The sequence below is a fragment of the Notamacropus eugenii genome, chromosome 1 (assembly GCF_028372415.1).
Source record: "Notamacropus eugenii isolate mMacEug1 chromosome 1, mMacEug1.pri_v2, whole genome shotgun sequence".
In the NCBI taxonomy this organism is placed as follows: domain Eukaryota; kingdom Metazoa; phylum Chordata; class Mammalia; order Diprotodontia; family Macropodidae; genus Notamacropus; species Notamacropus eugenii.
Genome location: NC_092872.1, coordinates 185,730,116 through 185,757,867, shown reverse-complemented (window position 1 = coordinate 185,757,867; position 27,752 = coordinate 185,730,116). Strand labels below are relative to the sequence as shown.

General features: G+C 38.0%; 1 protein-coding gene across 4 annotated transcripts in view; it reads left to right on the top strand.

Annotated features, from left to right (window-relative positions):
- SORCS1 (sortilin related VPS10 domain containing receptor 1) overlaps positions 1-27,752 on the top strand; it is a 750,254-nt gene that overhangs the window by 679,447 nt on the left and 43,055 nt on the right. For all 4 annotated transcript variants that reach the window (XM_072621765.1, XM_072621775.1, XM_072621754.1 and 1 more), the window contains exons 19-21: positions 15,026-15,212; positions 24,116-24,249; positions 27,163-27,286. In XM_072621765.1, the coding sequence (XP_072477866.1) occupies positions 15,026-15,212; positions 24,116-24,249; positions 27,163-27,286 (445 nt within the window). The remainder of the gene's footprint in view (positions 1-15,025; positions 15,213-24,115; positions 24,250-27,162; positions 27,287-27,752) is intronic.

The following is a 27,752-nucleotide window of genomic DNA, read 5'->3' as shown; positions in this document are numbered from 1 at the left end:
TGACTGATTCTTGCTGTCTCATAGAGTCACTAGTCTCTCCTTGCCCAATTGTAATTTTATCAAATTGTGGAACAGATCCTTCCCATAGACCTTCCAGTCTGTCCTGGACTGTGAATCCTGGGCCACACTCTGTCTCCTATAGGATTCTGCACCTCCAAAATTTGGTCAGATTCTCTTTTTAGAGATATATGAAAGAGTTTGTCTAAGAGCTTAGATGAGTCATTGCTCTCACTCTACTATCTTGGCTCCACCCCTCTAGTTTTCCTAAAGTTTGCTTTTTAAAATGCATATCATAAATTTAATGTTGTTTTCAAAACTGTTCTTATTTGTGATTCTTTCTGAAATTCCTTTTGTTCTCTTCTGTATGTATATCTTAAAAATATATTATTGATCTTCTTTTTTGGTTTTACATGGCTTGGATTTCTCCCCTTATCCCTGTCTTTGCCCCTCTTCTCCTTCCAAAGAGCCAGGTCATATAATAAAGAATATATTAATAGGGGGGAGGGAGAGGAAAGAGAAAAAAAAATCATTAAATGAATCAATAAATTGAAATAGTCTGAAAATGTATACAAACATACAGTATAAATGTATAAAAAGTCACACTTCTGAAGGAGTTGACATTTGTTTTTCATGTAACCTTTGCAAAAGAATAGATAGGTGTCTTCTTATATCTTCCTTGGAATCATTCTAATTCTTTGTAGTTCTGCAACATTAAATATTGACATTTTGATGGGTTTTTCCACTTACATCATTGTAGTCATTTTTTATATTGTTTTCTTGTCTTGGCTTAGTTCATTTTACATAGTGATGTAGAAATATCATGTAAGCAGAGACAGCTAGGTCATACAAAGATTAGAGCCTAGAGTCAGGAAGCCCTGAGTTTAAATTCAGCCTCTGACATTTACTAGTTGTGTTACTCTGGGCAAGTCATTTAACCTCTTTTTGACCCACTTTCCTCAACTGTAAAATGGGGATAATAAAGTACCTACCTACCAGAGTTATTTTGAAGATCAAATGAGATATTCAAAAAGTGCTTAGCACAGCACCTGGTACATAGTAGGTGCTATATAAAAGCTATTCCCTTTCCCCTTAAATCTTTCCATGTTTCTCTATATTTATCTATATAGCATCAGACTATTTCATGAGATTTATGTTCCCCAATTGTTTAGCCATTCTGCAATCAATAGGCATCTATTTTGTTTTTAATTTTTTATTGTCTTTGAAATATACTACTGTAAATATTTGAGTAAATAAAGGGGAACTTCCTTCTTATCGATATTTTTTTTGCCATACATAATAATGGAATCATTAGTCCCATTAGTCAAATGGGACATTCAATTCATTTTATTTTCATAATTTCAAACGACTTGCAATTCTACCAACAATTCACTAAAGTTACTATCCAAAAATTTACATTTTTACCAATTTTCTTGGTGAAAGTGAAGTTAAAAGTGTGGCTTTTTATACATTTATACTGTATATTTGTATACATTTTCAGACTATCTCAATTTATTGATTCATTTAATGGGTTTTTTTCTCTCCCCCCCCCCATGGGTCTTTTGATTTATATTTATTTTATTTTTAATAGTTTAGAGCATTCATATGGGTATTAATAATTTGAAGGAGGTGAGTAGCATACTTCATCAATGGTCCTCTGGTGTCATAGTTTTTCACTGCATCTTCAGAATTCTTAAGTATTTACAAAACATTTTTTTCTTTAAAATGCTATTGTTACTAAATAAATTATTTTCTTGTTTTCCTCACTTTACTCTGAATCAATTCATACACATCTTTTGACATTTCTTTGAAACAACCCTTTTCATCATGGAATTACTGAGTTTGTAGGAATTTCCTTAAGGAGAAAAGGACATTCTTTCACCCATTTAATTCATACACTGACAGTAAATACCACTACAAATGATTATAAATAACACATCCAAAGATTGATTTTGTCAAAAACCAGTATGTGCATGTTTTTGGACAAAACATCTAACTAAATGAGATTTATTAAAGGATGTAGCTAGATGACTCACAGGATCAAGTACATCCTAGAACCAGAAAGACCTGAGTACAAATCCAGCCTCTGAAAATTAGCAGCAATGTGACCATGGGCAAGTCACTTAACCTCTGCTTGCCTTAATTCACTGGAGAAGGAAATGTCAAACCACTCCAGTATCTTTGCCAAGGAAACCCTATAGACAGTATTGGCATGCTATGGTCTACAAGGTCATGACAAGTCATACATGATTGAACCACTGATCAAGAACAACAGAGGTATGGAAATGAGGCATTCTGTAAATTTTCAAATCTGTATCAGCTCAGTTTATGGGATGTGGGAGGGTAGCAAGCTAGAAGGGTGGCTGACTTCCCAATATTCTCTTTTATACAAAAATCATTGACATTTTTGATCATATATTTAAGATATTCCGTCAGTTTTTTGAATCTCCAGGTTTCAAGGACAAGTGATCAGTGGGTAATGATGAACTTATTTTAATTCAAGGTTTTGGAAACTTTGAGCATTGTCATTGATTAATTGAGATGAAGGTCATCAGAATAGAATGCTTATTTTCCCTGTCTAGTCAAAGTCCTTTTACATGGAAGTATAAAAGGTGCCTTGCGGATCATTTGTGCCCAGATAGACTTTATGAAATTCTAATTTTTAGGGAGGATTGCTTTATCTGAATTGGAAGCTTGTATCCATAATAAAACTTTTTAGTAATGCAGAATAATAAATAAATAATGGCCACAAATATCCTGGGAGAAGTCTCCATTTCTAAATTGCTTGCCATTATGAGAATGGCCTTAAGATAACTTTTCAAGTAAGAGAACAGGCTATTTTATCAAGGGACTTACAGATTTCCCTCTTGAATTCTACATATGAATGCTGGCCTAGTTTCTAGAAGAGGTTTGGCAATAAGATTTCTAAAGGAAAGATAATCTACTAATATATATGAGGACGCTAATATTAGGAAAAAGGGACATACAGCTATCATTATAACCTTGGGTAAGTATATGTCCAATCATATATATTTTCTAGAGGAGCAATGCCAATTTATTTACATCCACAAAGGAAGATGGAATTTGCAGCTACAAAAATTCTAAAGAGCAAATATATCCTTATACACATTAGCAAATATATCCTTATACACAAAATAGCCACAGACTCAAGTATTATGGGACTTATGGAAACCCTAGTTTAGTAAATGCTACCTCATGATTAGAATAAAAACTGTTTGTCTAGACAATGAAGAACTATATCTCCTGCTGATTCTTCTTATATCCTAATTTGAATTATATTTGCCCATGTATATCTAATTATCTCCATGAGATTGTTCAAAGAGGACAAGCACTAAACTGTAGTCCTACTACATATTCAATGTTAAGTCAGTGTTAGTTGAATGAATGAATGATGAGGGAAAGATCAGGTAAAGACATAAAGAGGCTATTGTGTGGAATTGAGCTAAGTGATACCAGAAGGCCTGTATGATATTGACTCCCATTTCCTCATCTGTAACATGAAGAGGTTGGATTAGATGACCTCTAAGTTCCCTCTCAGCTCTAATCTCTCCTCTCATGATCTATGACTCATACTTAATTACCTAGCTCTAGATCTAGAATCTAGGTAATTACTTAGATTCTAGATCTAGAATCTAGATGTAGATCTAGAAGAGAATAAGCATTTAAGTGTCAACTATGTGCCAGGCTAAGCATTTTACAAATCTTATTTAATTTGATTAGGAATTTTTCCTTAAGTTAGCAAGGTAATGAGATGAGACCATGGTGGGCAGGGCTATAGTTGGAAATTAGAGAAGAAAGGTGGTTTAGAGAAGTTGACTTGGAGAATATGATAAGAAGTCAGTTTGTGGTGAGTCCAAATGAATTTTAATAGAATTATATTTCTGTACGGTGACTGTATATATATATATATGTATACACACATATATGTATGCATATATATGTATGTTTACATATGTATATACATATGTATAGTATACATATGTATACTCATGGATGTATATTTACACACATTATATATAGCACATGTATATGTATACATATACATGAGTATATATAACTATAAATATATATATACATACACATACATACATGTATCTTCTGAGAATATTCTTAAAACATAAAAGTTAATCAACAGAATTTTTTGCATTTTGTAATGGCTTGGCAGGGCACAATAGCTGATAAACATCATCTACTAAGGTTTGTGGGTTTGGGAGCTATGTTAATGGGAAGAGGAAACCACTAGATGAAATCGTGCATCTTTAAAATACTTAGGTGTGATAGTAATCACTTGAAGTTTGGGGGTAAGTAAATAAGGTACTTTAACAGGTGGAATCAGCCCCTTCTCATTGTCCTCATGTCTTTTCACTGCAATCTATAACATGTAGTATCTCTGCCCCTGTTACTGCCATCCTTTCATGCTAGCATGCTTATGTTATGCATTTTTGCATTAAGATCAGACTCCAGTGAACTTTGCAGTTCAATATAACTAGACCAGAGGAGTCAGGAGTCCAGAGCTGTGATTTAATTGATGTCAGGATCTCCACTATTGAAAATACCCCCAGCCACACAGATAATCAGTAAGCTGTCACTAAGTACGCTCTACAACCCAAGTAGCTTGCTAGCTCCTAAAAGATACAAAAGTGGGACAGTCCCTGAACTCAATGAGCTTACTGTTCTGTTGAGAAGAATATAGGCTTGTATTATCAAGGCATATGGAAAATACATGAAAAGTGATTTGGGCAGTGGTAGACTGGCTTAACAAGATGGAAATGGAATCCAGAAAGGATTAATGAAGAAGCAGTGCTTAAGTTGGGCTTTGAAGAGAGTTAGAGGTTCCAAGAGGTGAAGAGCAGAGTTTTTCATACTCTGAAAAGACATGGAGAAAGAAGATGGAATGTTGTTTAGATCTGAGGTCTCAAACACACAGACTACAGCCATATGTGGCCCACAACATTCCCATGTAATGATAATAATACTTAGAGTAGCTAACATTTATATACTGCTTACTGTATGGAAAACATTGTGCTAATGCCTCTATGACTATTAGTTCATCTGATCTTCATAAGCACCCTAGGAGTTAGGGACTATTTATATCCCCATTTCACAAATGATAAAACTCAGGCAAATAGGGGTTAAGTGATTTGCCCATGATCTTACAGCTATTACGTGTCTGAGGGAAGAGTTGGACTCAGATCTTCCTGATCCTGGGTCTGTCACTCTATCCACTGTACCATCTAAATGTCCCAAGTGTGCCTGAGCTAGATTGAAATGTAATTGGGAAATATTTAACAAAATAAATACTGATATAGTAAAACAAAGATAACATTATATTGTAAAATTGTCAATATGTGACCCACAAGGATCCTTACGTATGGAATAAGCAACCCCACTCTCTGCTTTAATTTGATACCAGTGAATTAGAGGATTCATTGGCCAGTAGATTGCATGAGGGAAAATAATATGGAATCAACCTGGAGAGTTACACTGAAGCCCAATTGTAAATTGTTTTACATACCAAATAGTGGAGTCTGCAGCTTGTCCTAGAAACAAGAGGGAACCAACGAGTTATTTAAGCAAGGAGATGCCATTATTAGATCTGTGTCTTAAGAATATCTGTAGCTGGGGGGGTGGAGCCAAGATGGCAGTGTATAAAGACACACATGCTAGCTCTCCCCACACAGCCCATAAAATACCTGTAAAGAAAGACTCTCAACAAATTCTAGAGCAGCAGAAGCCACAGAACAACAGAGTGGAGGAGATTTCCAGCCCAGGGTGACCTGAAAGGCTGATGAGAAATGTCTGTCTCACTGGACATGGAACAGAGCCCAGTCCAGCCTTGGCTCTGGGAGGAGGACACTAGCAGGCCTTGGGGGCAGAATCCTTAGTCACAGTAGCAGCAGTTCACAGATCCCTTAACCCACAGGTGCCAAAGGTCAGTGACAGGGTTTTTTCAGCTGGCTGAGAAGGGAGAAGGGCCTTCCCATAGCTCTGGCCTCAGGCAGCAGCCTCAGAGGCCACATCAGGTAGGCTGCAGCAGTTCCCACAGCAGCCCCTACTGCAGCCTTCATCCATTGTTGGATCGTTAAACCCCTGGGGGCACTGAGCAGCTGATTCTTACTTCAGCCCTGTGTAGAGGGCCTGTAGCAGCTGATCTTTATCTCCCACCGAATGGCGGTCCTGCTCATGTCCCCAGTGATGCCTTGGCAGGATTGGAGGTGAGGTGGTTGCAAAGAGGAAACTCTGCTAAGATTCTGGGCACAAAATCTTTCCCTGCTCTCAAACCAGTGTACATGCTTGATTGTGCCACCTTGGAAGAACTGAGATCTTATAGATCCCCAGAGTATACCCTACTGTTGACAAAGGACTCAAAAGTCAAGTAACTGGTTGGGAAAATGCCCAAAAGAAGGAAAAAAAATATAAGACTATAGAAGGTTACATTCTTGGTGAACATATATCTTCTCCCATCTTTTCGGATGAGGAAGAACAATGCTTACCATCAGTGAAAAACATAAAAGTCAAGGCTTCTGTATCCCAAACATCCAAAATAAATATTCAGTAGGCTCAGGCCATGGAAGAGTTCAAAAAAGATTTTGAAAGTCAAGTAAGAGAGATGGAGGAAAAATTGGGAAGAGAAATGAGAGAGATACAAGAAAATCATGAAAAGCAGGTAAACACCTTGCTAAAGGAGACCCAAAAAAATGCTGAAGAAAATAACACCTTGAAAAATATTCCAACTCAATTGGCAAAAGAGGGTCAAAAAGCCAATGAGGAGAAGAATGCCTTAAAAAAGCAGAATTAGCCAAATGGAAAAGGAGGTTCAAAAATTCACTGAAGAAAATAGTTCTTTCAAAATTGGAATGGAACAGATGGAGGCTAATAACTTTATGAGAAACCAAGAAATCACAAAACAAAACCAAAAGAATGAAAAAATGGAAGATAATGTGAAATATCTCATTGGAAAAACAACTGACCTGGAAAATAGATCCAGGAGAGACAATTTAAAAATTATGGGACTACCTGAAAGTTATGATCAAAAATAGAGCTAGACATCATCTTTCATGAAATTATTGAGGAAAACTGCCCTGATATTCTAGAACCAGGAGGCAAAATAAATATTGAAAGAATCCACCAATCACCTCCTGAAAGAGATCCAAAAAAAGAAACTCTTAGGAACATTGTGGCCAAATTCCGGAGTTCCTAGGTCAAGGAGAAATATTGAAAGCAGCTATAAAGAAACACATAAAGAGAGAGGGAGAGGGAGAGGGAGAGAGAGAGAGTGCGAGCACAGGATGAGTTGAATAGGATGGGATCATATTTTAAAAAATGAAATTAAGGGGTGAGAGAGAAATATATTGGGAGGAAAAAAGGAGAAATGGAATGGGGCAAATTATCTCTCATAAAAGGGGCAAGTAAAAGACTTTTCAGTGGAGGGAAAAAGGGGGGAGGTGAGAGAAAAAACATGAAGCTTACTCTCATCACATTTGACTAAAGGAAGGAATAAAATGCACACTCATTTTGATATGAAAACCTATCTTACAATACAGGAAAGTGGGGGAGAAGGGGATAAGCCGGGTGGGGGGGATGATGAAAGGGAGGGCAATGGGAGGAGAGAGCAATTAGAAGTCAACACTCTTGGGGAGGGACAGGGTCAAAAGAGAGAGTAAAAGAAATGGGGTGCAGGATAGGATGGAGGGAAATATGGTTAGTCTTACACAACACGACTATTATGGAAGATATTTGCAAAACTACGCAGATATGGCCTATATTTTTCCCAGTGGGGATGGGTGGGGAGGGAGGGAGGAAGAGACGTTGGAACTCAAAGTTTTAGGAACAACTGTTGAGTATTATTCTTGCATACAACTGGGAAATAAGAAATACAGGTAATGGGGTGCAGAAATTTATCTTGCCCTACAGGACAAAAAAGAAGATGGGGATAAGGGAAGTGAGGGATGTTAGAAGGGAGGGCACAGTGGTGATAGGGGTAATTAGAATGCTTGGCGTTTTGGGGTGGGGGTAGGGGAGAGATGGGGAGAAAATTTGCAACTCAAAATGTTGTGGAAATGAATGTTGAAAACAAATAAATAAACAAAAAGAATATCGGTAGCTATGTGGGGGATAGATTCAAAAGGAGGGAAAAAAATGAATGCAGGGAGATCATCTGGGAGCTCATACTGTCAGACAGAATCATCTTGTTGATATCTTATAGTTTTAGAGAAACTATCTGGGACACTGGGGAAAAGTGGACATTAAGTGGTTTGCCCATTGACAAGACTTGACCTCAGGTCAACCCTACCTCCATTCACTATTCCATATTTATATAAAAAATGTCAAGTTAGAGGGGTCCCAGAATAAAAATGATCACAGGTCTGACCTGTCCATACTGAATCTGCAGACAGGATCCATTGGCTAGGGCAGCCATCCTTATTATTATTATTTTTGGTACAGGGAATTCCTGCAGTGGTAACCTGTCTGTTAGGTAACCTGATGTTAGGCCTTCTTTGGGGGTCTCAAAGCTATTTTTATTTCTGAATCCTGTCAGGGTTTTCCTATTTCACAAGAAGGTTCGTTTTGAGGCTGTCCTATTTCAGAAGCTGTCTTGTTTCCCACCCACATTTCTCAGGTACAAATGGAGCAAGGGATCAGGGTCATATATCTTTTATAGGGCTTACTCTGCTTTCTCCTCCTCTCTGAATTAGATCTTTTAAATGTCAGCATTTTAAACTTGGCCTTTTCAAAAATGTGATGCTGTGTGAACCTTACTTAATGGAAAATATACTTATAGTTCAAAGGTAGTTTTTTTTCTTCTTTTTCTCCTTTTCAAATAGGAAAGGCTAATATCTTGTTATGAAGCAGATTTTGGATAAAGGAGATGGATTTTTTTTTTACAAATTGATGCTTCCGGAAACGATGTACTCTGAAGATCTCTATTCTATTGCGGAAGTTTTATTTGTTTGTTTTTTTCTGAAAGGTCCAAACACTTTTAAAAAAGTTTTTCTCAAACTTTATTTCTGTTGAATTTTATGTTTTCATATCACCTTCATTTCTAAATATATACCCCCAATTCCTCCTCCCCTCAAGCAAGTCATTTTTTATAACATACAGTTTAAAAAAAAACAGGTCAGGAAAACCAACCAGCCCATCAATTCTTGCTAACATTATGTAATATGCTCTATCCATTGTCTCTCTCCCCCACCCTGCTATTACAAAGAAGAAAGGCAGAGGTACGTTCTCATCTCTCCTCTGGTGATTAACTTGAGCATTATAATATAAGAGCTTTCATCTGATACGGAAGCACAGAACTCAAGATTTGGAAGGTACCTCAGCAGCACTAGTGTTCCTTCCATGTACGTTGTTGTGGCCATTATGTATGTGGCTTTCCTGGTTCTGTTCTTGTAATTTTTAAAAATTTTAAACTTAAATACAATATGAAAAAAGAAAAAGAAATGCATTATCATGTACACAGAAGACCATAAAAGAGGATTCAATATAAAACAATAAGTTTCCGTTTAAAGAAAACCTATATAATAAATACTACACACTGTTTTCAAAGCTTGCTTGTTGATTTTCTTTTGTTCACTGTTGTTCATTTTTTACTTCATTTTTTTCCCTTCCCTCCCCTCCCCTACTCTAAAGAAGGATCCTGTTAAGTGTTTTATATATGTATATATATATATATATACATACACATATATAAACACATATACTTACATATACATAGCTATAAACATACACATATAAACACACACACACACATATATATAATATATATATATATATACTCATACATATTTAAGATGATACTAAGCTTATTTCCTCCTTTCATCTGTTTCTCTGAAGGTGGATAGCATCTTCCTTAAGTCCAAGTCTTTCCACATTTTTTTCATAAATCAACCAGCTTATCATTTCCTACACCACAGCAATATTCCAACCAATTCATATCCTGAGAGACTGTTGGTAAACTGTCGCCCTGTATGTAAGGTGAATTTTAGTGTAAGGTGTATTTTAGTATGTGTAAAGTGAATTTTTGTTCTTGTTTCTCAGAGTTCAGTTTCCCAGGATCCACAGCCATAACAATCTCTTGTTCCCAGGTACTACATATGAGTTCCCACAGTTATGGTTCAAAATATCTTCACCATGCTTGTGCATTTATTTATAATGGTAAATAATAAAAACATCCAGTATGACTGCACAGTGAGACACAGGGATGAGGTGATGTACACTTGTGAGGCTATGGCAGGCAATATACCTTCTTTATCTGTTGACCTATAAAACAGGTGGGTCACTAGAGAGTGAATGCAGAACCTTTAGAGTTGAATGTGCAAATGCTGTGTGTACCTCAGTTGGCCCCCATTGATGCTTGGTGGAAACCTTAGTGTTGAGTGCATACACTGGAATGCTGTGCATACCTTGATCGGCCCCCATCCAGGCTTGTGGGGAATCTGTGTTTGCCTCAATTGCCCCCATTGAGGCTTGAGGGGATTTAGGGCAAGCACAAGTTGTACCGGTCTCTCTTGACCCTAAAGGGATGTAGGGGTAGTTGCCCCCCTTCTCACCTGCGCCTGTGACAAGGGTGATCAGGAAATGGTGTAGGAATTTGTGCTCCCATTATCAGCGATCCTCTTCTGAGAAAACTAGACTGGAATAAAATAAGATTATTAACCCCTTTTTAGTGTCTTTCCTGTCTGACCAAATCAAGAGTGAATCTGTGCTAGCAGCCCTCAAGAGTGATGTTTATCTGTCTTCCCCCTGCCTCGATTGTTCTGCATTCCTTCTATTTTTTGGCTATATAGGTTTTATTTACACAAGAAATTTTTAATTTAAAATAATCAAAATTATTCTTTTTACACTTCAACAGTGCTCTTGCCTTATGATATAGTGTAAGATTTGATACTGTTGAATCTACTTCCTTTGCGTCTTTTTCCCGAGTTTCTTTGAAGTTTCTGTTCAAAAAACAAAAAAAAAGAACCTTTTGTTCTAGCAAATGAACTTTGTTATTGTTTTTCCTAGGTCAGTAAAATCATTTTTTTATTAATTTATTTGGGATAACATTGAATAAGTAGATTAGTTAGGTCATTTTAAAACTTATATTGGCTTTACCTACCCATGAATAATAAATATTCCTTCAATTATTGCTATCTGAGTTTATTTGTACAAAAAGTAACATGTTTATATTCATATATATGGTTCCTGTGTCTGTTTTGGCAGGTGAACACTCAGGTATTTTATACTGTCTAGGTATTTTAGATGCACTAAAATAATATTGAATAAAATGTGTAATTTCTCTATTTTTCACTTTTGATTAAATCTGTTTTAACTTTAACTTTGGCTGAGATCATGATTACTATCCCTGCTATTTTTTTACATAAATTTTACTCTTCCTTTATTGTATCTTTGTGTATATCTCTCATTTTTTATAATTTTTCCTGAAAGCAACATATTGTTGAATTCCATTTTTTAACCTGCTATCCATTTCCATTCTATGAGTGAATTCATCTAATTCCCATTCAAAGCTACAATTACTTGTTGTGTGTTTTTCTCCTTCCAATTTTTCCTCACTCTCCTTCTTACCTTATTTACCCTATCCCTCCTCACTCCTCTGCTTTACTTTTAGCTTGCTACTTTGTCCTTCTATTCCTTAACCTACCCACCCCTCTAAGAGTTCCTCCTTTATCCTCTTCCCCCACCCTATCCCCTTGCTCTCTTATTTCTTTCTGAATTCGGAAGACTTTTATACCCTTCTTAGCCCAGTCCTGATGAGAGTAAGGTTCCAGCACAATCTGCCCTCCCCTCGCTAACTCCTTCTGTATCAATTTTTCCTTTTATGCCTCATTTGTATGAAATAGCTGCTCCTTTTTATCTCTCTCTAGACAGTTTTATTTTGTTTCAAATCATCCCATCATACTCAGTTCCATCCACGGCTTTCTTTCAAACTGTCAAAATACTGATGATGATCATAAGATTACTGCTAATATTTTCACATATAGGAATTAAATAATTTGACCTCATGGAGTCCCTTATAATTGGTATTTAATGTTTACCTTATATTTTCCCTGGATATTCTATGTCCAATTTTCCCTTAAGTTCTTGGGGTTTTATCACAAAAATCTGAAAGTCTTTGTGTTTTCTTAAATGTCCTTTTATTTTTCCCTTTTAGGATTATGCTTAACATTCCTGGGCAAGTTACCCTTAGTCATAACCCCAGCTCTTTTGCTCTATAAAATATAGTATTCTAAGACCTATGGTCCTTTAACCTTATTGTAATCTTTATCAAACAATATTTAAATTGCTTTTTTTTTCTTATTCCTATATTTTCTCCTTAACCTGGGAGCTTTGAAATTTGGCTGTGATATTCCTGTAGGTTTCCCTTCTAGGATCTCTTTCAGGTGGTGACCAATGAACTTTTTCCCATTTTTACTTTTCCTTTTTGTTCTAGAACCTCAGGGCAATTTATTTGATAAATTCTTGTGATATTGTTTCAATATTCTTTTTTGTCATAATTTTCAAGTAATCCAACAATTTTTATATTATTTCTTCTCAACCTGTTCTCCAGATCAGCAGTTTTTCAGATAAGATGTTTCACTTTCCTATTTTTTTTTAATTTTATTTTATAATCTCTTGGTGTCTTAGAATGTCCTTAGCTTCTGCTTGCCCAATTCTAGTTTTCAAGGAATCATGATGCTTAAATTTTTGATTCTCTATTTGCAGTTGGTTGACTTTCTTTTCATAATTTTCTTGATTTTCTTGGATTGCTCTTAATTGTTTTTCTAATTTTCCCTTGATCTCTCTTATTTGACTTACAAAGTTCTTTTTGAAGTTCATCCAAAAATTCTTTTTGTGCTTGGGACCATTTGTCATTTCTCATTGGAAAGGGAGTGGCTTATCTTCCTCTGAATATGAACCCAATTCTTCACTATCCCCATAGTAACTATCTATGGTTAGGTTCTTTCTCCTGTGATTATTCATTAAAAAAAAAAAGTTTTATTTTATTTTAGCAGTTTTTCATGTAATCATATTGTAGGCTTGAGATGTGAGGAATGATGACCCAAGCTTCAGATCTTTCTTACTGATATTTTCTGAGGTCTGTTTTGGGACCTAACCTTGGGGTCTCAACTCCTAAGCCATACCTAGGGCCCCTAACCACACTATCCCTCAAATGATACCGCTCCCTGTGGTTCCTCCCTTGAAAAGCTACAGCTGTCCTCTCTGCCCTGGAACCTAAACCAGGAACTCTGCTCTCCTAATAGTGCCCACCAACAGGGACCCTCCTTCTCAATATGATACTTACTAGATGTGTGCTAGCACCTTCTCCCTATAGCACAGCTGGGCTTGGCATCCTTCAAATAGCTGATGGTCTTTCAGTCTTTTCCTAGTCATTTGTCACCCCCCCACACACACACTCTCTGAGAGATGAAAGTTTCTAAGGCTGAGTCTGCCTCTCAACCCAGCTTCCCCCAGGGCTTGTTGTTTGCTGATTCTACCGTCAGACTGAGGGTGTTTGTATTTCACTCAAGCTGAACTGCTTCTGGAGGTCAGGTTTTTCCTGAGGTCTTCTCAGATTGTCTTAGGAGGAAAACTGTTTTACCCTTGTTTATTTCTGCTGCTCTGAAGTGTTCTGTCTTTGTGTGTGTGCGTGTGTGCGTGTGTGCATGTGTGTGTGTGTGTGTGTGTGTGTGTGTAATTTGAAAAGCAGAAAGTTTTCTGACCTACTCTACCATCCTTCCAGAATTCTCCTTGTTTTCCTGATTCTGCTTACTTTACTCTCCATCAATTCATATATCTTCTAATGTTTCCTTGATTTGTTTGTTTGTTTCTTATAGGCACAATAATTTTCCATTATGTTTGTTTATCATAATTTGTTTAGCTGTTCCTAATCAATGACCACACTTTATTTCTATGCTACAAAAATGTAGCAATAAAGTTTGAGAATATACATGAGACCTTTCAACTCCCTTGGGGCAGATGCCTACCTGTGTCAAAAGGTATGATGATTTCATCCTAATTTTAGCGTAATTCAAAATTGCTTTCCAGAATAGTTTTCATTTGCCCCTTTTTCCATAACCCCTTCAACACTGACTATTCCCATTTTGTATCACCTTTGTCAATTTGCTGGGTGTGACATAAAACTTCAAAATTGTTTTGATCATCTTTTTTCTTAAAAGATATTTGGAGCAATTTTATATGGTTGTCAATAGTAGAAAAGCTTAAAGACGATAAACCATGATACAAATAGAGATGACTTATTTTCACAATGATAAATAACAACATATGTTAAACTTAATTTTTTATCATACATATCATACTGGGACTGCCTCCTAGACATTGTTCAGCACACATGAAAGTATATTCAAATTGAGAGGAAAATGTAATTTTGATAGCCTTCTAAACCACAGGTGTCCCCTGGGTCATTAACATAGATAGGAACAGCTAAAGACTTTTTCTTTTTTAACTCTTTCGAACCCAAGAAATCATTTGTCATTTTGTGACATATTATTTTTTAATTCATCAAGCATATGAATGGGAATCTTTTGTTAATGTTTCCATGGGGTCAGTGGTGATGAAGTAGAAAAAATACAGTATTTGGATTCAGAAGGCTTGAATTTGTATCTTGGGTGTGTTGTTTATTACTCATATGACCTTGAGCAAGTCTCAGTAGTTCTCTTTGTGTGAGCCTGAATTTCCTCATCTGTAAATAAAAATAAATTTAAAAAATTACCCAAGCATTGCTATCCTACCAATATCAAAAGTTGATGTAAGAATTATATGGAAACATATATGCAAAGTATTTTGTAAGCATAATGTCTTTATGCAACTGTTCACTAAGAGGATTTAAATTACTACAAAATCTATTTCCAAATCATCTTTGTGCCAACATAAAACATTTCAGTCATTCCATGATTCAATTGGAGTACTGCCAGAGATGGGTGTAGGGGAAACCAGGGCAATTTTCTATTATCCTATATTCAAGGAAAGCCCATGCATCCTAATTCTTCTATTTTTTTTTCCTCAGGGGGACCTGCAAAGGACACTCATCCAGGTGGACTTTGGCGATGGCATTGCAGTATCTTATGTCAACCTCAGCTCTACCGAGGATGGGATCAAACATGTCTATCAGAATGTGGGCATTTTCCGAGTGACTGTTCAGGTGGACAACAGTCTGGGGTCTGACAGCGCCGTCCTGTACTTACATGTAACTTGTATGTTATTACTGTTGTTGGTTTATGAAATACCTTGAGTAGCACACCTTTTATACTGTAAACCTAAAATATTCTGCCTAGATGGAACTCCTTGATTTTTTTTCAGAAAGAGAGAGAAACACAGAGAGAATAAGAGATGGGAAGAGAGAAAGAGAGAGGTAGGAAGCTCGAGGGAGAAAGGAGTGGAAAGAAAGATGGAAGGAGAGAAAGAAGAAAAAGGAGATAATGTATTACAGAGGATTTCTACCTCTGCTTTCCTTTTTGGATGACTTATCACTATTCTTGTTTATTTCACACTGATATAGATCCTTTAGACTCCTTTGAATTGTGAATATGAGATGAAGGTACATGTTATACATTCCAGAATCTAAGAATATGCCAATCTCAATGCTGAAGCCAGAAATCTGTGTCAGAAATGGAATCTCTCACCCCTTCGTGATTTCTTGCCCCCATTTGGTTCCTCTCTAGTGTGCCTGTTGGCTATTTTATGGTCTTGCTTTGACACTGTTCAAACACTTTGTAGTCTACCCGTCCTGTTTTCTGAATGGTTTGATATATGCCTTGCCGTTGTGTAGGACAGAATACATGATAGATCATAAGATAATGGGTTATAGCAATTTAGGTGTATAAGGGAGCAAAGAGAGCCTATGGATAAATCCTTAGCCATATAGAAGAGAAAACAGAGTTAGAGAGGAAGTGACCTTCCAAAATGTCATAATTGGTAGGAGACTAAGCAAGAAGTAAAACTGATGTTGTCAATGCTCTGCAGTCTTCTAAGTAAGGCAACTACAGTCACAAAAGAGAATTTTTTCAAACGTAGTCATACTTTGCCATCCAGTGACCCAATTTTCAATCAATGAAACAGGTATTTATGAAGTCTGTACCATGTGCTAACCACTGTGCTAGATACTAGGGATACAAATAAAGAGAATAAATCAATTCCTATCCCAAGGAGCTTACATTCTAATGGAGGAGGCAATAAGTACATATAGAATACATATAGAATAAAAATAAAGTTAATGAGTACATTAAAACACATACACAAAGTAGCTAATTTCAGTTATGGTCCTTTGGAAGTGAACAAGTTGGAATGACTGAAAGAATCAAGAAAATTTTCATGCAAAAGATGTGCCTAAGAAATTTATTATATTCAGCAATCTGAATATAGCTGCAAGAAGGTAGGAAGTTTATCATTCTACTAACATCATCTGCTAGGCAGCCTTTTCCACTAAACTGTCACCTGTTGCTTCTCCACTAAGTGGCTCCTGCTATCAATGTCTTCATTTAATTACAAGTGCTAGGATATCCCTGGAAAGTCACAGGACTGTTCAGCTCGGTGTGCCCAAACCGAGAAGGTGTTGTACTCCATGAACAAAGCAGAATCACAGCAGCACAAAGTTAACATGAGCTGTGCAAATCCAGAAACCTCTCCATCCCTAGTCTTCTAACTGATTACTTGAGACCACCTGGGGTGGAACCTTCCAAAGTCATATTGGACTGATCCGCCACAGCCAAACATACCATACCTTGACCCCAACATTGAGATGTAATTGATCTTCTAAAATGAAGAAGGAAATCCTGCAACTGTTAGCTGCCTTTTTCCCACACAAGAGTATTCTAGCTCTTTTGTGAGCAATTTTATTCAGGAATCTATAGAGTACCACTGTCATTTAACAAAAGCCCTCAAATCAAGACTGACTGATTCCTCCTTGACAATGATATCCACAGGTCTGCTTAGTATTTGAGCTGAGGGTGAGTATAAACCTCTTAACTCTTATCATACTCTTGGAAACTAATGCCAAGATCAATTCAATTTTCCTGGAAATTCATGTAGTAACATGGGAGTAATAAAGTGGAGTTTATTCCATTTGTCTTCAATTCCTATACCTGTACCAAGACTAATACTATACAAAGTGGTTTCATGAAGTGATTATTAGATGCTATAAAATTATTGGCAAACATGTTTTCCCAGCTTCCATTTATTGTAGACGTAAGATTATTTCAAGTTGTGGTGAATGAGTTTCCTCTCAAATAGAAATGGTGGCTGGATTTTGTTGTTTAATTTTTTGCAAATCCTGTGTATTACCCTGAATAATTAAGTAAAAAGTAAGACAGAATTAGCTAGCAGCATCTACCTGCATGCCAACCTTAAGAGTCATTTCTGGTCTACAATTTTCCAAGTTTATCTAGGGTGTTATCAGCAGAGCAATCAGTAAATGGTTTATGAGGTTTATAAAATAACTTTTATCTTCCCTTATCACTTATTCTCTCCCTAGTTCAGGAAAGGGGATTTCTTTTTTAGAATATTCTCCTTTACAGAGATTTCATTTCAATTGCTCATAATCTCTGTATTTTCAAAGAATTGATTCTACCAGAGTGAAATTTAATGATTCATCTGCCTGTGGAATTAAAAGTGAGGGAAACTTAGAAATTATCTAATTTAACTTATTTTCTAGAAGGGAAAAACTGAAGCCTAAAGAAAGGAAGTGTTCTGGAGGTCACAAAGCTAAGAAGTAAGAGATCTCAGACTTGAAGCTACATTCTCTTACTTCTAGTTCAAGGCTCTTTCCAAAATCTGCAAAAGACTAAGCTTTTGTGATTCTACTTATAATATCTTCTGGGAGGAAAAACATTTACCACCACATAAGAACTGCTTTCCATAAGAATTTTGTAGTCACCATCTCCAAGGGACATAAGTTGGATCATTAGATATGTGTTTATGTAAGTGTGTATATAAGTATACATATATATATATTTACACACCTACATACATATATATATACATTCATTTAAATACACTGATACACATATATTTTGTTTTTATATCACATTTATTTCCACACATATCTCTCCCTTCTCCTTTGCCTAATGCAGTGAGCCTTCCCTTATAACAAAGATTAAAAAGTTCAGCAAAACTAATATATAATTATGCTCAATAGTTTTAGGAATATTCTACAATCATTGTCCCAACCTTTGAGTGAAGAGAAGGAGGTACATTTCCCTAAACTCACTCTTCTCCTGGAACCAATCTTGTATTTGAATTAACCAACATTCAGTTTCATTTTGCTGTTCTTTTCATTCCTGATGTTATTGGCATTGTATATATTGGTTTCCTAATTTTGCTCATGTCACTTCACTTTACTCATTCCTGTAAATCCTCTCCTTTTTATGTGAATTCTTTTCATTCATGCTTTCTTATGGAACAGTAATAATATTCAATTGTATTTCATGTGTTGTTAACTGACTCGAACTTGGACTTTGAAGGAAGAGTCTGGGTAATCACAACTTTTCGTATTCCAATTTTCCATCCTAAACCTGTCATGGTTCCATGTTTCAAAAGCAGTTCAGTTAAACAACCATAACAGTAACTATTATGGCGGAGGCTACTATGTTGGAAGTACTGTGGAAGGTGAGGAGAGAACAATAAAGCTCAGATTTTTATTCAGAGAGCTCATAATCTAATGGTGAAAGAACGAGTGTGCCTGTGACTAAGGTATAAGGGGAAAGCATGATTACTTCAAAGGAGGCATCCAAAAGAAGTGCTATCAGGCCTTGGAAGAGGGAGAAAATGTTCTCAGTTCAGGTTAAGGAGTAAGACATGAAAAGTCTAATTGAATGGAACCTTGAACAGAACAAAGAGAATTCATTAAATAGAGTCTGTAACTATTACAGAGTTTAGAACATACACATGCATGAGGAAGATACAGGAAATAGTAAAGAGGACAGTGTCCCTGCATCAAAGAATACATGGCAGGGAGCAGGGTGTGAGAAGGCTGGAAAGGTAGGAGAGAGGCAGGTTGGGAAGGGCTTTGAATGCCAAACAGAGCATTTTGTATTTGATATTGGAGGTAATAGGCATGAAGGGGCAGTAGTGTTGATATCAGCCCCATGCTTAAGGATGATCAGCTTGATAGCTGAGTAGAGGACAGACTGAAATTGTCAGGGAGACCAACCAGCAGATGTGAGAAGATGAAGACCAGCCTTAGAGTAGAGAGGAGAGAAAGGGGTACATTTTATTGATACTAAAAAGGTAGAATTGACAGAACTTGGCAGCTGATCAGAAAAAGATGTGAGAGAAAATGAGGAGTTGATGATAATACCTAGAATATACCCAGGGCAACTGGAAGGATGGTGTTTCCGTTGACAGTAATGGGAATGTTATGAAGAAGGGAGGGCTTAGGAAAATATTTTCTTCTTCTTTTTTTTTTTTACAGCAAAGTCGGAGGTAATGTCACCTGCTAAGTAAGACTAATTGGGAAGGAGACTTGAGAAGAGAAGTATGACAAAAAATCAATAAAAGATGGATAAAAGTATTTGCACAGAACTTGGAGGGTCCATCTAAGTTTTTTTTGGGTAGATTCAGCCACTGTGGTTTTGTGATTTCCTCCAGCAATCTTGAGCTCCTCATAAGTAGGGAATAGGATAGGTGAATGGATAGAAGTATCAGCATTATTGAACAGTAGCACCATGAAGAGAGCAGAAAATTAAGGGGACGTGGCATTCATTTGAGGCTTGACAAAACAACATTATTGACATGGCTAACCTTGGCTCTGACCTAAGTAGAGAGGGAATTGCAGCCAATATCATTAGAAGAATAGGAAGAAATTGAGAAGCCTGAAAATTGTAATCAGGAATAGTAGAAATTGGGGACAGAGGAGGGGAAAATGGAAGGCTAGGAGATTGTGGTCACACAGAGGAATTTCAGAGATCTTAGAAGATACAGTGGGTTCTGATAATAAAATTTAGATGTGGCCATCACAGCAAACAGTTCTAGTTGAGCTAATATGATTAATTAATCACACCTCCTCAAGCTCAAGACTAGAAAACTCCTTATAACACTCACCTTGAGGGGCAGGACTAACATTTTTCTTACAAATTTAACTGTATCATATCAGAGTTTTACTCTAAACAAACAACTATTATTCGTCCCCAAAGCATATAAAAGTTTACAAAACAAGGAGCAATGTTTAGCAAGCTACCGTAATATAAATTACCTTTCCCCCAAAGCTCTTAGATCACTTTCTCTTTCTATGACCTTATTTAACATCCTCATGTCCATGATACCATAGGTATTATCAAGCCTATCTTCCAGAGTGAGATGGTGCAGTACAAAGAGGTTCAGTAACTTATTCAGTACCACTGCAGCTGAAATGCAGAACTAGAACCCAAGTCTTTTGACTCTTCACCTTGTTTTCATTGGATCATTTTGTGTATTTGTGCTGCTATCTATGTGTGTGGCTGTAGACAGTTCACTCTATTAGCTGAGCTGATGGAATGTGAGCTTTGGTTCATTTCAAAATGCCACCTGGCTTTGGATTTGTCCAGTCCTGAAATTAGGCAATAATTAGTCTAGGCAAGCAGCTCAAGGCTGATGGAATGGCTCCTCCTCAGAATCTTATCCCCAGGTAGATGCTCCCACACAGTCTGCTACGTGGCAACCCCTTCCATTCTCTGCTCTCCAGTACAGAAAGGTGAGTTGAGCCAGAATCAGAGGTTATTAATAAAGGTTTGCAAAGGTCATCAGAAACAAATAGAGAAAATGTTTCAGAGGTGCTATTTCCAGTACTGGGCTGACAGCTTCTCACTGGAGCGGCTAGGTAATAAGCTGTTTCTTGACAGGAGGGAATTCCTTGGGGAGAGTGTCCACAGTGCTCTGTGAGTTTGCAAACTAATGAAACCACAAGATGCAATGACTGTTTCCTTCCTTGGGTAAGAATGCCAATTTCAGGAAGGCAAAGCTGCCTAGCTCAGCCAGTCCTGCAGTTAGCTCAACAGGGACTGTGCAGAGTTGCAGAATGAGTTGAAAAAAGATGAATAGGAGATCTCTTTCCCCCTCCCCTAGCTACCCCCTTGAAAGATAGACCATTTGTAAATGTCTTTCTTTTTCAGTAGGGCTAGGGGATACTGCCAATTTATGAATAATTCAGATGAAGAGGAGGTAGCTTTTTTATAAGTATCCAAATGACTTTTTGGTTGGTCAGCAAAGGAATTAGGATATCATCACCTACTGGTATTTTTTTTTTTTTACCAATCTACCGTCATATTTTTTAAACCATATTCTGTGTCCTCCCCCAACCCATCCTCCTAAAAAATAAAAACAACAAAAAAAAAGTAATCATTTTCTCTCTGAATAGTAGAGGTGATAACTAGGTTGTTGTTTTCCAGGGGGAGATATCTATTTCCCTTTTTCATTTATATCAAGACCTTTTCTAAACACAAATTCAGCCTCCAGATTCAGGTGAGACTCTCAGGACCAAAATGTTTGAGGACATCAGCAGGACCCTTGACTAAAAATCTCAAATTATACCAGCTGTGACTTTGGGACTGAAGGTCAGAAGTCTTAAGGTTTTCATGTAGTTCAATAACTCATTCTGTAGGACATTTAAGAAAAAAAAAAGGTTCTAGATCTTCTTTGTTCCATAAAATTGTGGCAACAAGTTTTATCTTGTAGAGTGCTTTGAGATCCTAAACAAAGGCAACAAAATGAGAATTTAGTTACCACAAGGGCGCATACTTCGGACAGGAGCTGCAATATATGTTGTTTTGCCAATTGGAAGCTTAGAGGCTTATACAATCAGCTCAGGAGAGAAGGAGGAAGGATGGGGAAAGGAGAAGACTCAGTGCTAACGTTCTAGATGGATAGACCCCAGGGCACAGAACATGGAAGGTGAGAAGGGGAGAGATGTGAGCTGGGAGGTGACAGTCCCCTGTTATGTGCGTGATGGGAAGCACTGTCCTGTTTTTTAAGTGAAGAAATCAGTTCCTCTAGAACGGGTGAAAAGAAACAAGCTTTCTGGCCTCTGCTCCTGAAACTGACCAAGCAGGCGTTAGATATTTACAAGAGCGTGTGGGGCTCACTTAAAGGTGTTCCTGATTTAAGAAAAATTACAAATGTAACGAAATAGGAGTGACCTCCTAAAAGATTCGCCAAGGGAATCTATCTGTGGTTGGCTTTCACACTCTAGCTTTCCCTGCCTCTGTTGCTATTAGAACTTGCGTCCAGGTTGTCCTGAAGTAAAGTCTTACAGGATACATTGTACTGTCATAGGTGTCTGAGCCTTATTTCCTTCACATGGACAAGGGGGGAAGCTGGACTGGGAGCCTTGAAGGCTGCTTCTTAGAATATGATTCATAGCTTCTGAACCCCAGTTTCCTCATATGTAAAATGGGGGTATTCAACTAAATACAAATTGCAAGGACAATTCGTGCTCTAACATCACATTGATTCCAAACTGACATCAGAAAAGGAATACCTAAATTCAACTCTTCTCTGCTTCCCTAGAATTGGCTTTTCTTGATTGATATAGGGTGATACAGCTCCACCTGCTGTCCCATCTGTGCACTGCAAATAGGCAACTTTCAAGTCTAGCTGCAGAGCTGATACAGTCAGCATAACTAAGTTGGTCTGCCTTCTCTCCTGTATCTAATGGTACCCACTTTCCTTCTGTGTCTGGTCATCTACAGGCTGTATGAGCTGTTCAAGAGGCTAGCTTCTGAGCTAGAAGCAGACACTCACCTGGTCAAGTTCTTTGCATTAGTCACAAAAAGAAATAACTTTATTCCCTCCTCAGCCAAAGAACCCCATTTTAGAAAGCAAAGATGCTCTAGCATTTGGCTGATATCTACAGACCATCACTATGTAGACAATTCTACATTCAACCTATGTTTGTTATGCTCATTAACAGATAATTGGATGGAAAAAAGGTCAAATCAGAACTCAATTGTGGTTTTATTTCCTCTTTTGGTCCCTGAGGTTAACCCTTATCTTTTCAGCAGACTTTCTCTAACATCAACTGGAGAGTTTTGTTTTGTTTTTTAAGAAAATTTTCACTTGAAATAAGTAGTGCTATTACCATTGAACAAAATCTACTAATGGGTGGATTGTTAATGAATAGGAGTGACATGATAGGCAGGTTCATCGGTTCATCATAACTAGGACAGTGTAACACTTGGATCCAGCAAATGATCTTTACAAAGATGCTATAACTATTGCCTTTGCTTTTCTTGTCCTATCACCATGGTATGACATGAGAGAGACAGGGAGATAAAAGGGAAAGCACACCAGACAAGGAGGGCTATGATCTTTATGGTGAGATCACATAATAGTAAACTTAGGACCAGAAGGTGCCTTGGACAACCCTTTGGCTGAGGAAATAGCAGCCCAGAGCAGTTAAGTGACAGCACAGTGCCTAGCACATAGTAAATGTCTAATAAATGCTTGTTGATTGATTAGTTGCCCAGGATTCCCACAAGTATTAAGTAACAAGGAACAGTCAGATGCTTTGTTTCCAGATCTACTACTAAATACTTAATCCTCAGAGGTGTTTCCTAGTAGAGTTAGAATTCCTGCAACCATCCTTTTCTATGACCTGGGGTCTATCGTGAAATCTCTAAAAGAACCTCAAAGGAGACCTGTATTTGAAATCAGAGGAAGTGGGTTCAAACCTTGTCTTTGTTACTTACTATTTTGGGGATATAGGGTTAGTCACTTTTATGACTCAATTTATTCACCTGTCAAATCAGACGCCCCTAATAAAGATTCTGTTCTTTTACAACTAAATGGACCTCAGTGGTCAGGATTGGTAGTTACAAAACTAGGTAAATGAACCATAAGGAAGCAGACAGAGGCTCAGAGGCCAAGCAGGCCCAGGCTTCTTTGGCTTCCTTCCCAAACATTCCCCTTTCAGTCTGTTTCCACATGGAGAAATGCTCTTCCCCTCTAGCTCTTGTGAATAGTGCTGATCATGATGTGAGTGTCGGCATGCTGTGTCCTGTTCCACTTCAAAGACCAGCTGTATTTTGCTGGGGGAGGCTGGCACAGTCCCCCAAATTGGGTAAGGAATCTTAAGGAGATCCATCTACAAGATCTCGTTTGTGGTTTCTTTTCCCTTTTGTTTTCACAGGTCCCTTGGAGCATGTACACTTGTCACTTCCCTTTGTCACCACCAAGAACAAAGAGGTCAATGCAACAGCCGTGCTGTGGCCTAGTCAAGTGGGAACCCTGACTTATGTATGGTGGCATGGGAACAACACAGAGGTAGGTAACCTCTGGCTCTTCACACCAAGAAGTACCCTTCTTTTTCAGAACTCAGGTCTTCCCATCTCTGCAGTGCAAAATTATCTCCTGTTGACCCACAGCCCTGTCTCACCCAGTTGTAGAAGCAAATAATTTTTTTGAAAGCTACCCTGACTCCAAATGCAAGAACATAAGTTTATAGAATGTTAGTACTCTAAGAGGATGGTGGGGACCATCCAACCTAAGCTTCTTCTTTGAAAGATGATGAAACAGAGGCCTGGAGAGGGGCAGTTTCTTGCTCATTATTACAGATGAGGAAACTCAAATCCAGAGGAATGAAGTGAAGCTGAACTGGTAGTTAAATACAGAACCAGGATTAGATCCCAAATCTTCTGCCCACTAGCCTGCTTTGTTTCCTAGGAGACCACGCTGATTAACTAATCATCTAGACAGTGATCCCAGATATTTCAGTCAGGTGTATGTACACCCAGAGGTACAGAGACAGGAATGTAATAGATTGCTAAGGAAGGGCAAGAGGTGGTAAGGTGGATGCTGAGCCGGAGGGCAGGGAAGACTGATACTATCATCAAAGTAATAGTAATACCTAACATTTGTACAGTGGGATTTAAGGTTTCCAAAGCACTTTACAAGCATGATCTTACTAATCCTCATGGGGCAACTGAGTGGCATAGTGAATAGATGCTGGGCCTTGAGTCAGGAGGACCTGAGTTCAAATTCAGCTTCAGACACTAACTGTGTGACCCTGGGCAAGCCCCTTAACCCTGTTTGTTTCAGTTTCCTCATCTGTCTAATGAGCTGGAGAAGGAAATGGCAAACCACTCTAGTATCTTTGCCAAGAAAACCCCAAATGGGGTCAGGAAGAGTCAGATACGCTTGAAACAACTGAACGATTTAATCCTCATAACATTCTTGTTTCATAAGTGGAGCTATGATACCAGTTTCATTCATGAGAAACCCGAGGCCCAAAGAGTCTCAGTGACTCTCTCAGAGTTACCCAGCTTGTAACTTTCTCAGGCGCAATTCAAAACCATGTGCTCTTGAGTCTTCAGTTCAGTGCTCCATGTACTACCCCATGCCAAAAATGAGGTTATGGAACTAGAAGGCAATAAAGTTCTTGCCTAGATAGTCTATGCAGGGATTAGAAATGTCTTCCTCTCAGGAACTTGCTAAGTGCAGCATGCTCTCTCTTGCTAACTCTGGAAATGAAGTGACTTTGTGTTAGACATCTTGATCTTTGAGCAGTCACTTTTAATTTGGAGACATTACCCCTTAGGCTGAGTGCATCTTATGTAAATGAGGAAGCCTCTTCACTAGAGCTGCATTTCTGCTTTCACTGGAGAGGTGCCTTTGCATAGCCCCAGGGAGTAGAAAGGCTTATTTTGTACCTACCTAGTTATGCTTCTCATATGACTGTGGAGGAGTGCCCATCGCTGCTTTCCCTCCCAGCTTTGATGGGAGTGAAGTACAAAGAAGGCCTACTTTTTCTCTCGGTTAAATTATGTGTGCAAATGTGGCCCATTACCTCTCACTGGTCTATGAGGAAAGTATCTAGTTTGACCCTCGGGGAGAAAAAGGGATGAAAAAGTCTGGAATCTTTCTGTTGTGTCATTACAGAGTCTTTTGTAGGTTTTTCCCATCTTAGACACACATACACACACACACTCCCCCCCCACACACACACTCACACTCCCACATGCACACGCACACACTCCCACACTCCCCCCACACACACTCACACACTCCCATATGCACACACACACATACACACTCACACACACGCACTCACACACACACTCACACATGCACCCACACACACACACTCACACACACTCACACACTCCCACATGCACCCACACACACATTCACACTCACACATGTACACACACATACACATTCACACACTCACACACACACACTTAACACACACACACTCACACAAAACCTTTCTCCCAACAAGCATTAATATTAGCACTTAGTTTTGTACCCAATGCTTCCCTCTCCTTTATGTAGGTGTAAATGAATTTTGATTTAAAAATTAATTAAGTGAACTCAAGAAAAGACTGAAAGGCAATGTTTGTGTGGAGTGAGTCAAGGAAGGTCAGCAGGCTAATAATCTTTCGCTTCTGTGCTCCCATGGCCAATTCTTTTGCAAGGCACCATACCAAGTGACTTTGATTCTTTGGTTTTTCCATTTAGTTTTCCCAATCCACGATCCAATTAGTATCTACTTCTTTATTCAGAAAGAAGGGCAGATTTCCCAGCGGCTACCTTCTGTAAAAGTCCCCACAAGAGCTACTAAGAGGAATCCAGGACAGGCAAGGTTCCAGTTATCTAGCCAGTAGCTTCATCAGATGGTCAGAAAATCTTGCTTGGGGTTAGAGTAACAGAACCTCTGTCAGAATCTCCCTTCAGTCCAAGAGAATTACTTGACAATGGGATATGCACAGATAGAGATGCTGCATGCCAAAGAGCTGTGACCCATTTTAATGATACCAAATTGCATTTTCTGAAAATGGTTCTCCCAAGGACACATACTCACACACTCCCAATGGTTCTCCCAAGGACAGCTTCAGAGATCCTGATTCAGAGTCCTGGATTCAGAAGTCCTGAATTTCAGATCTGTCACTTAGTACCTGTGTGACCTTGGGCAAGTCACTTAACTGTACTTGTCCTCCATTTTTAACATCTGAAAAATTATGAGGCATAATCTAAGCTTAGTTATACAAGTTTCCAGAGACTCCACATTACAAGCCTAGAGTTAAAAAATAGTGTACAAGCACGGAAAAGTACTATTATATCTACTAGCCCAGAGCAGCGCACATTTTAGATAAAGGCTTTTTGATTGACTCATTGATTGACCAAGTATAGGCATCCTTGTCTTTCAGTTGTGAGCTTCTGTTTATGTGATTATAGCCTCTGATCACCCTGGAGGGAAGCAAATCATTTAAGTTTACTTCGGAAGGAATGAACACCATAACAGTCCAAGTCTCAGCTGGGAGTGCGATTCTCCAGGACACAAAAACCATTGCAGTGTATGGTGAGTGCCTCTTTCTGAGATTTGATGGTTGCTTTCAGGTCAAAGCACTGATGTAAGCCTGGGAGGGAATGAGGTGGGACTCTTCCCTAGGAGCTACCTAAGGAAGATTGGGAAACAAAGGGGATATCATAGGAAAATGACTGAGAGCTAGATAGAACATTAGAGACCATCTGTTACAACCACCTTATTTTAAAGAGGAGAAAATTGATGCCTTCTTGGAATAATGTTTGTTGCATACATATAAAATTGAAGGGAATGATAAATTTCATCTAGAAGTTATTAAAAATAAAGATACAATTTTGTTTCTTCTACCCATAGTCATGAACCCCCTGAAATTAACCCATAGAGCCTGTAGATTTCAAGATAAGAATCCCTTGTCTAAGGTGTCTATTGATCCTTTGCTATGAGGAAAGGAGCACACTAGTGCTCATATATCTACTGTATGAATTATGAACTGAGGTGTTTT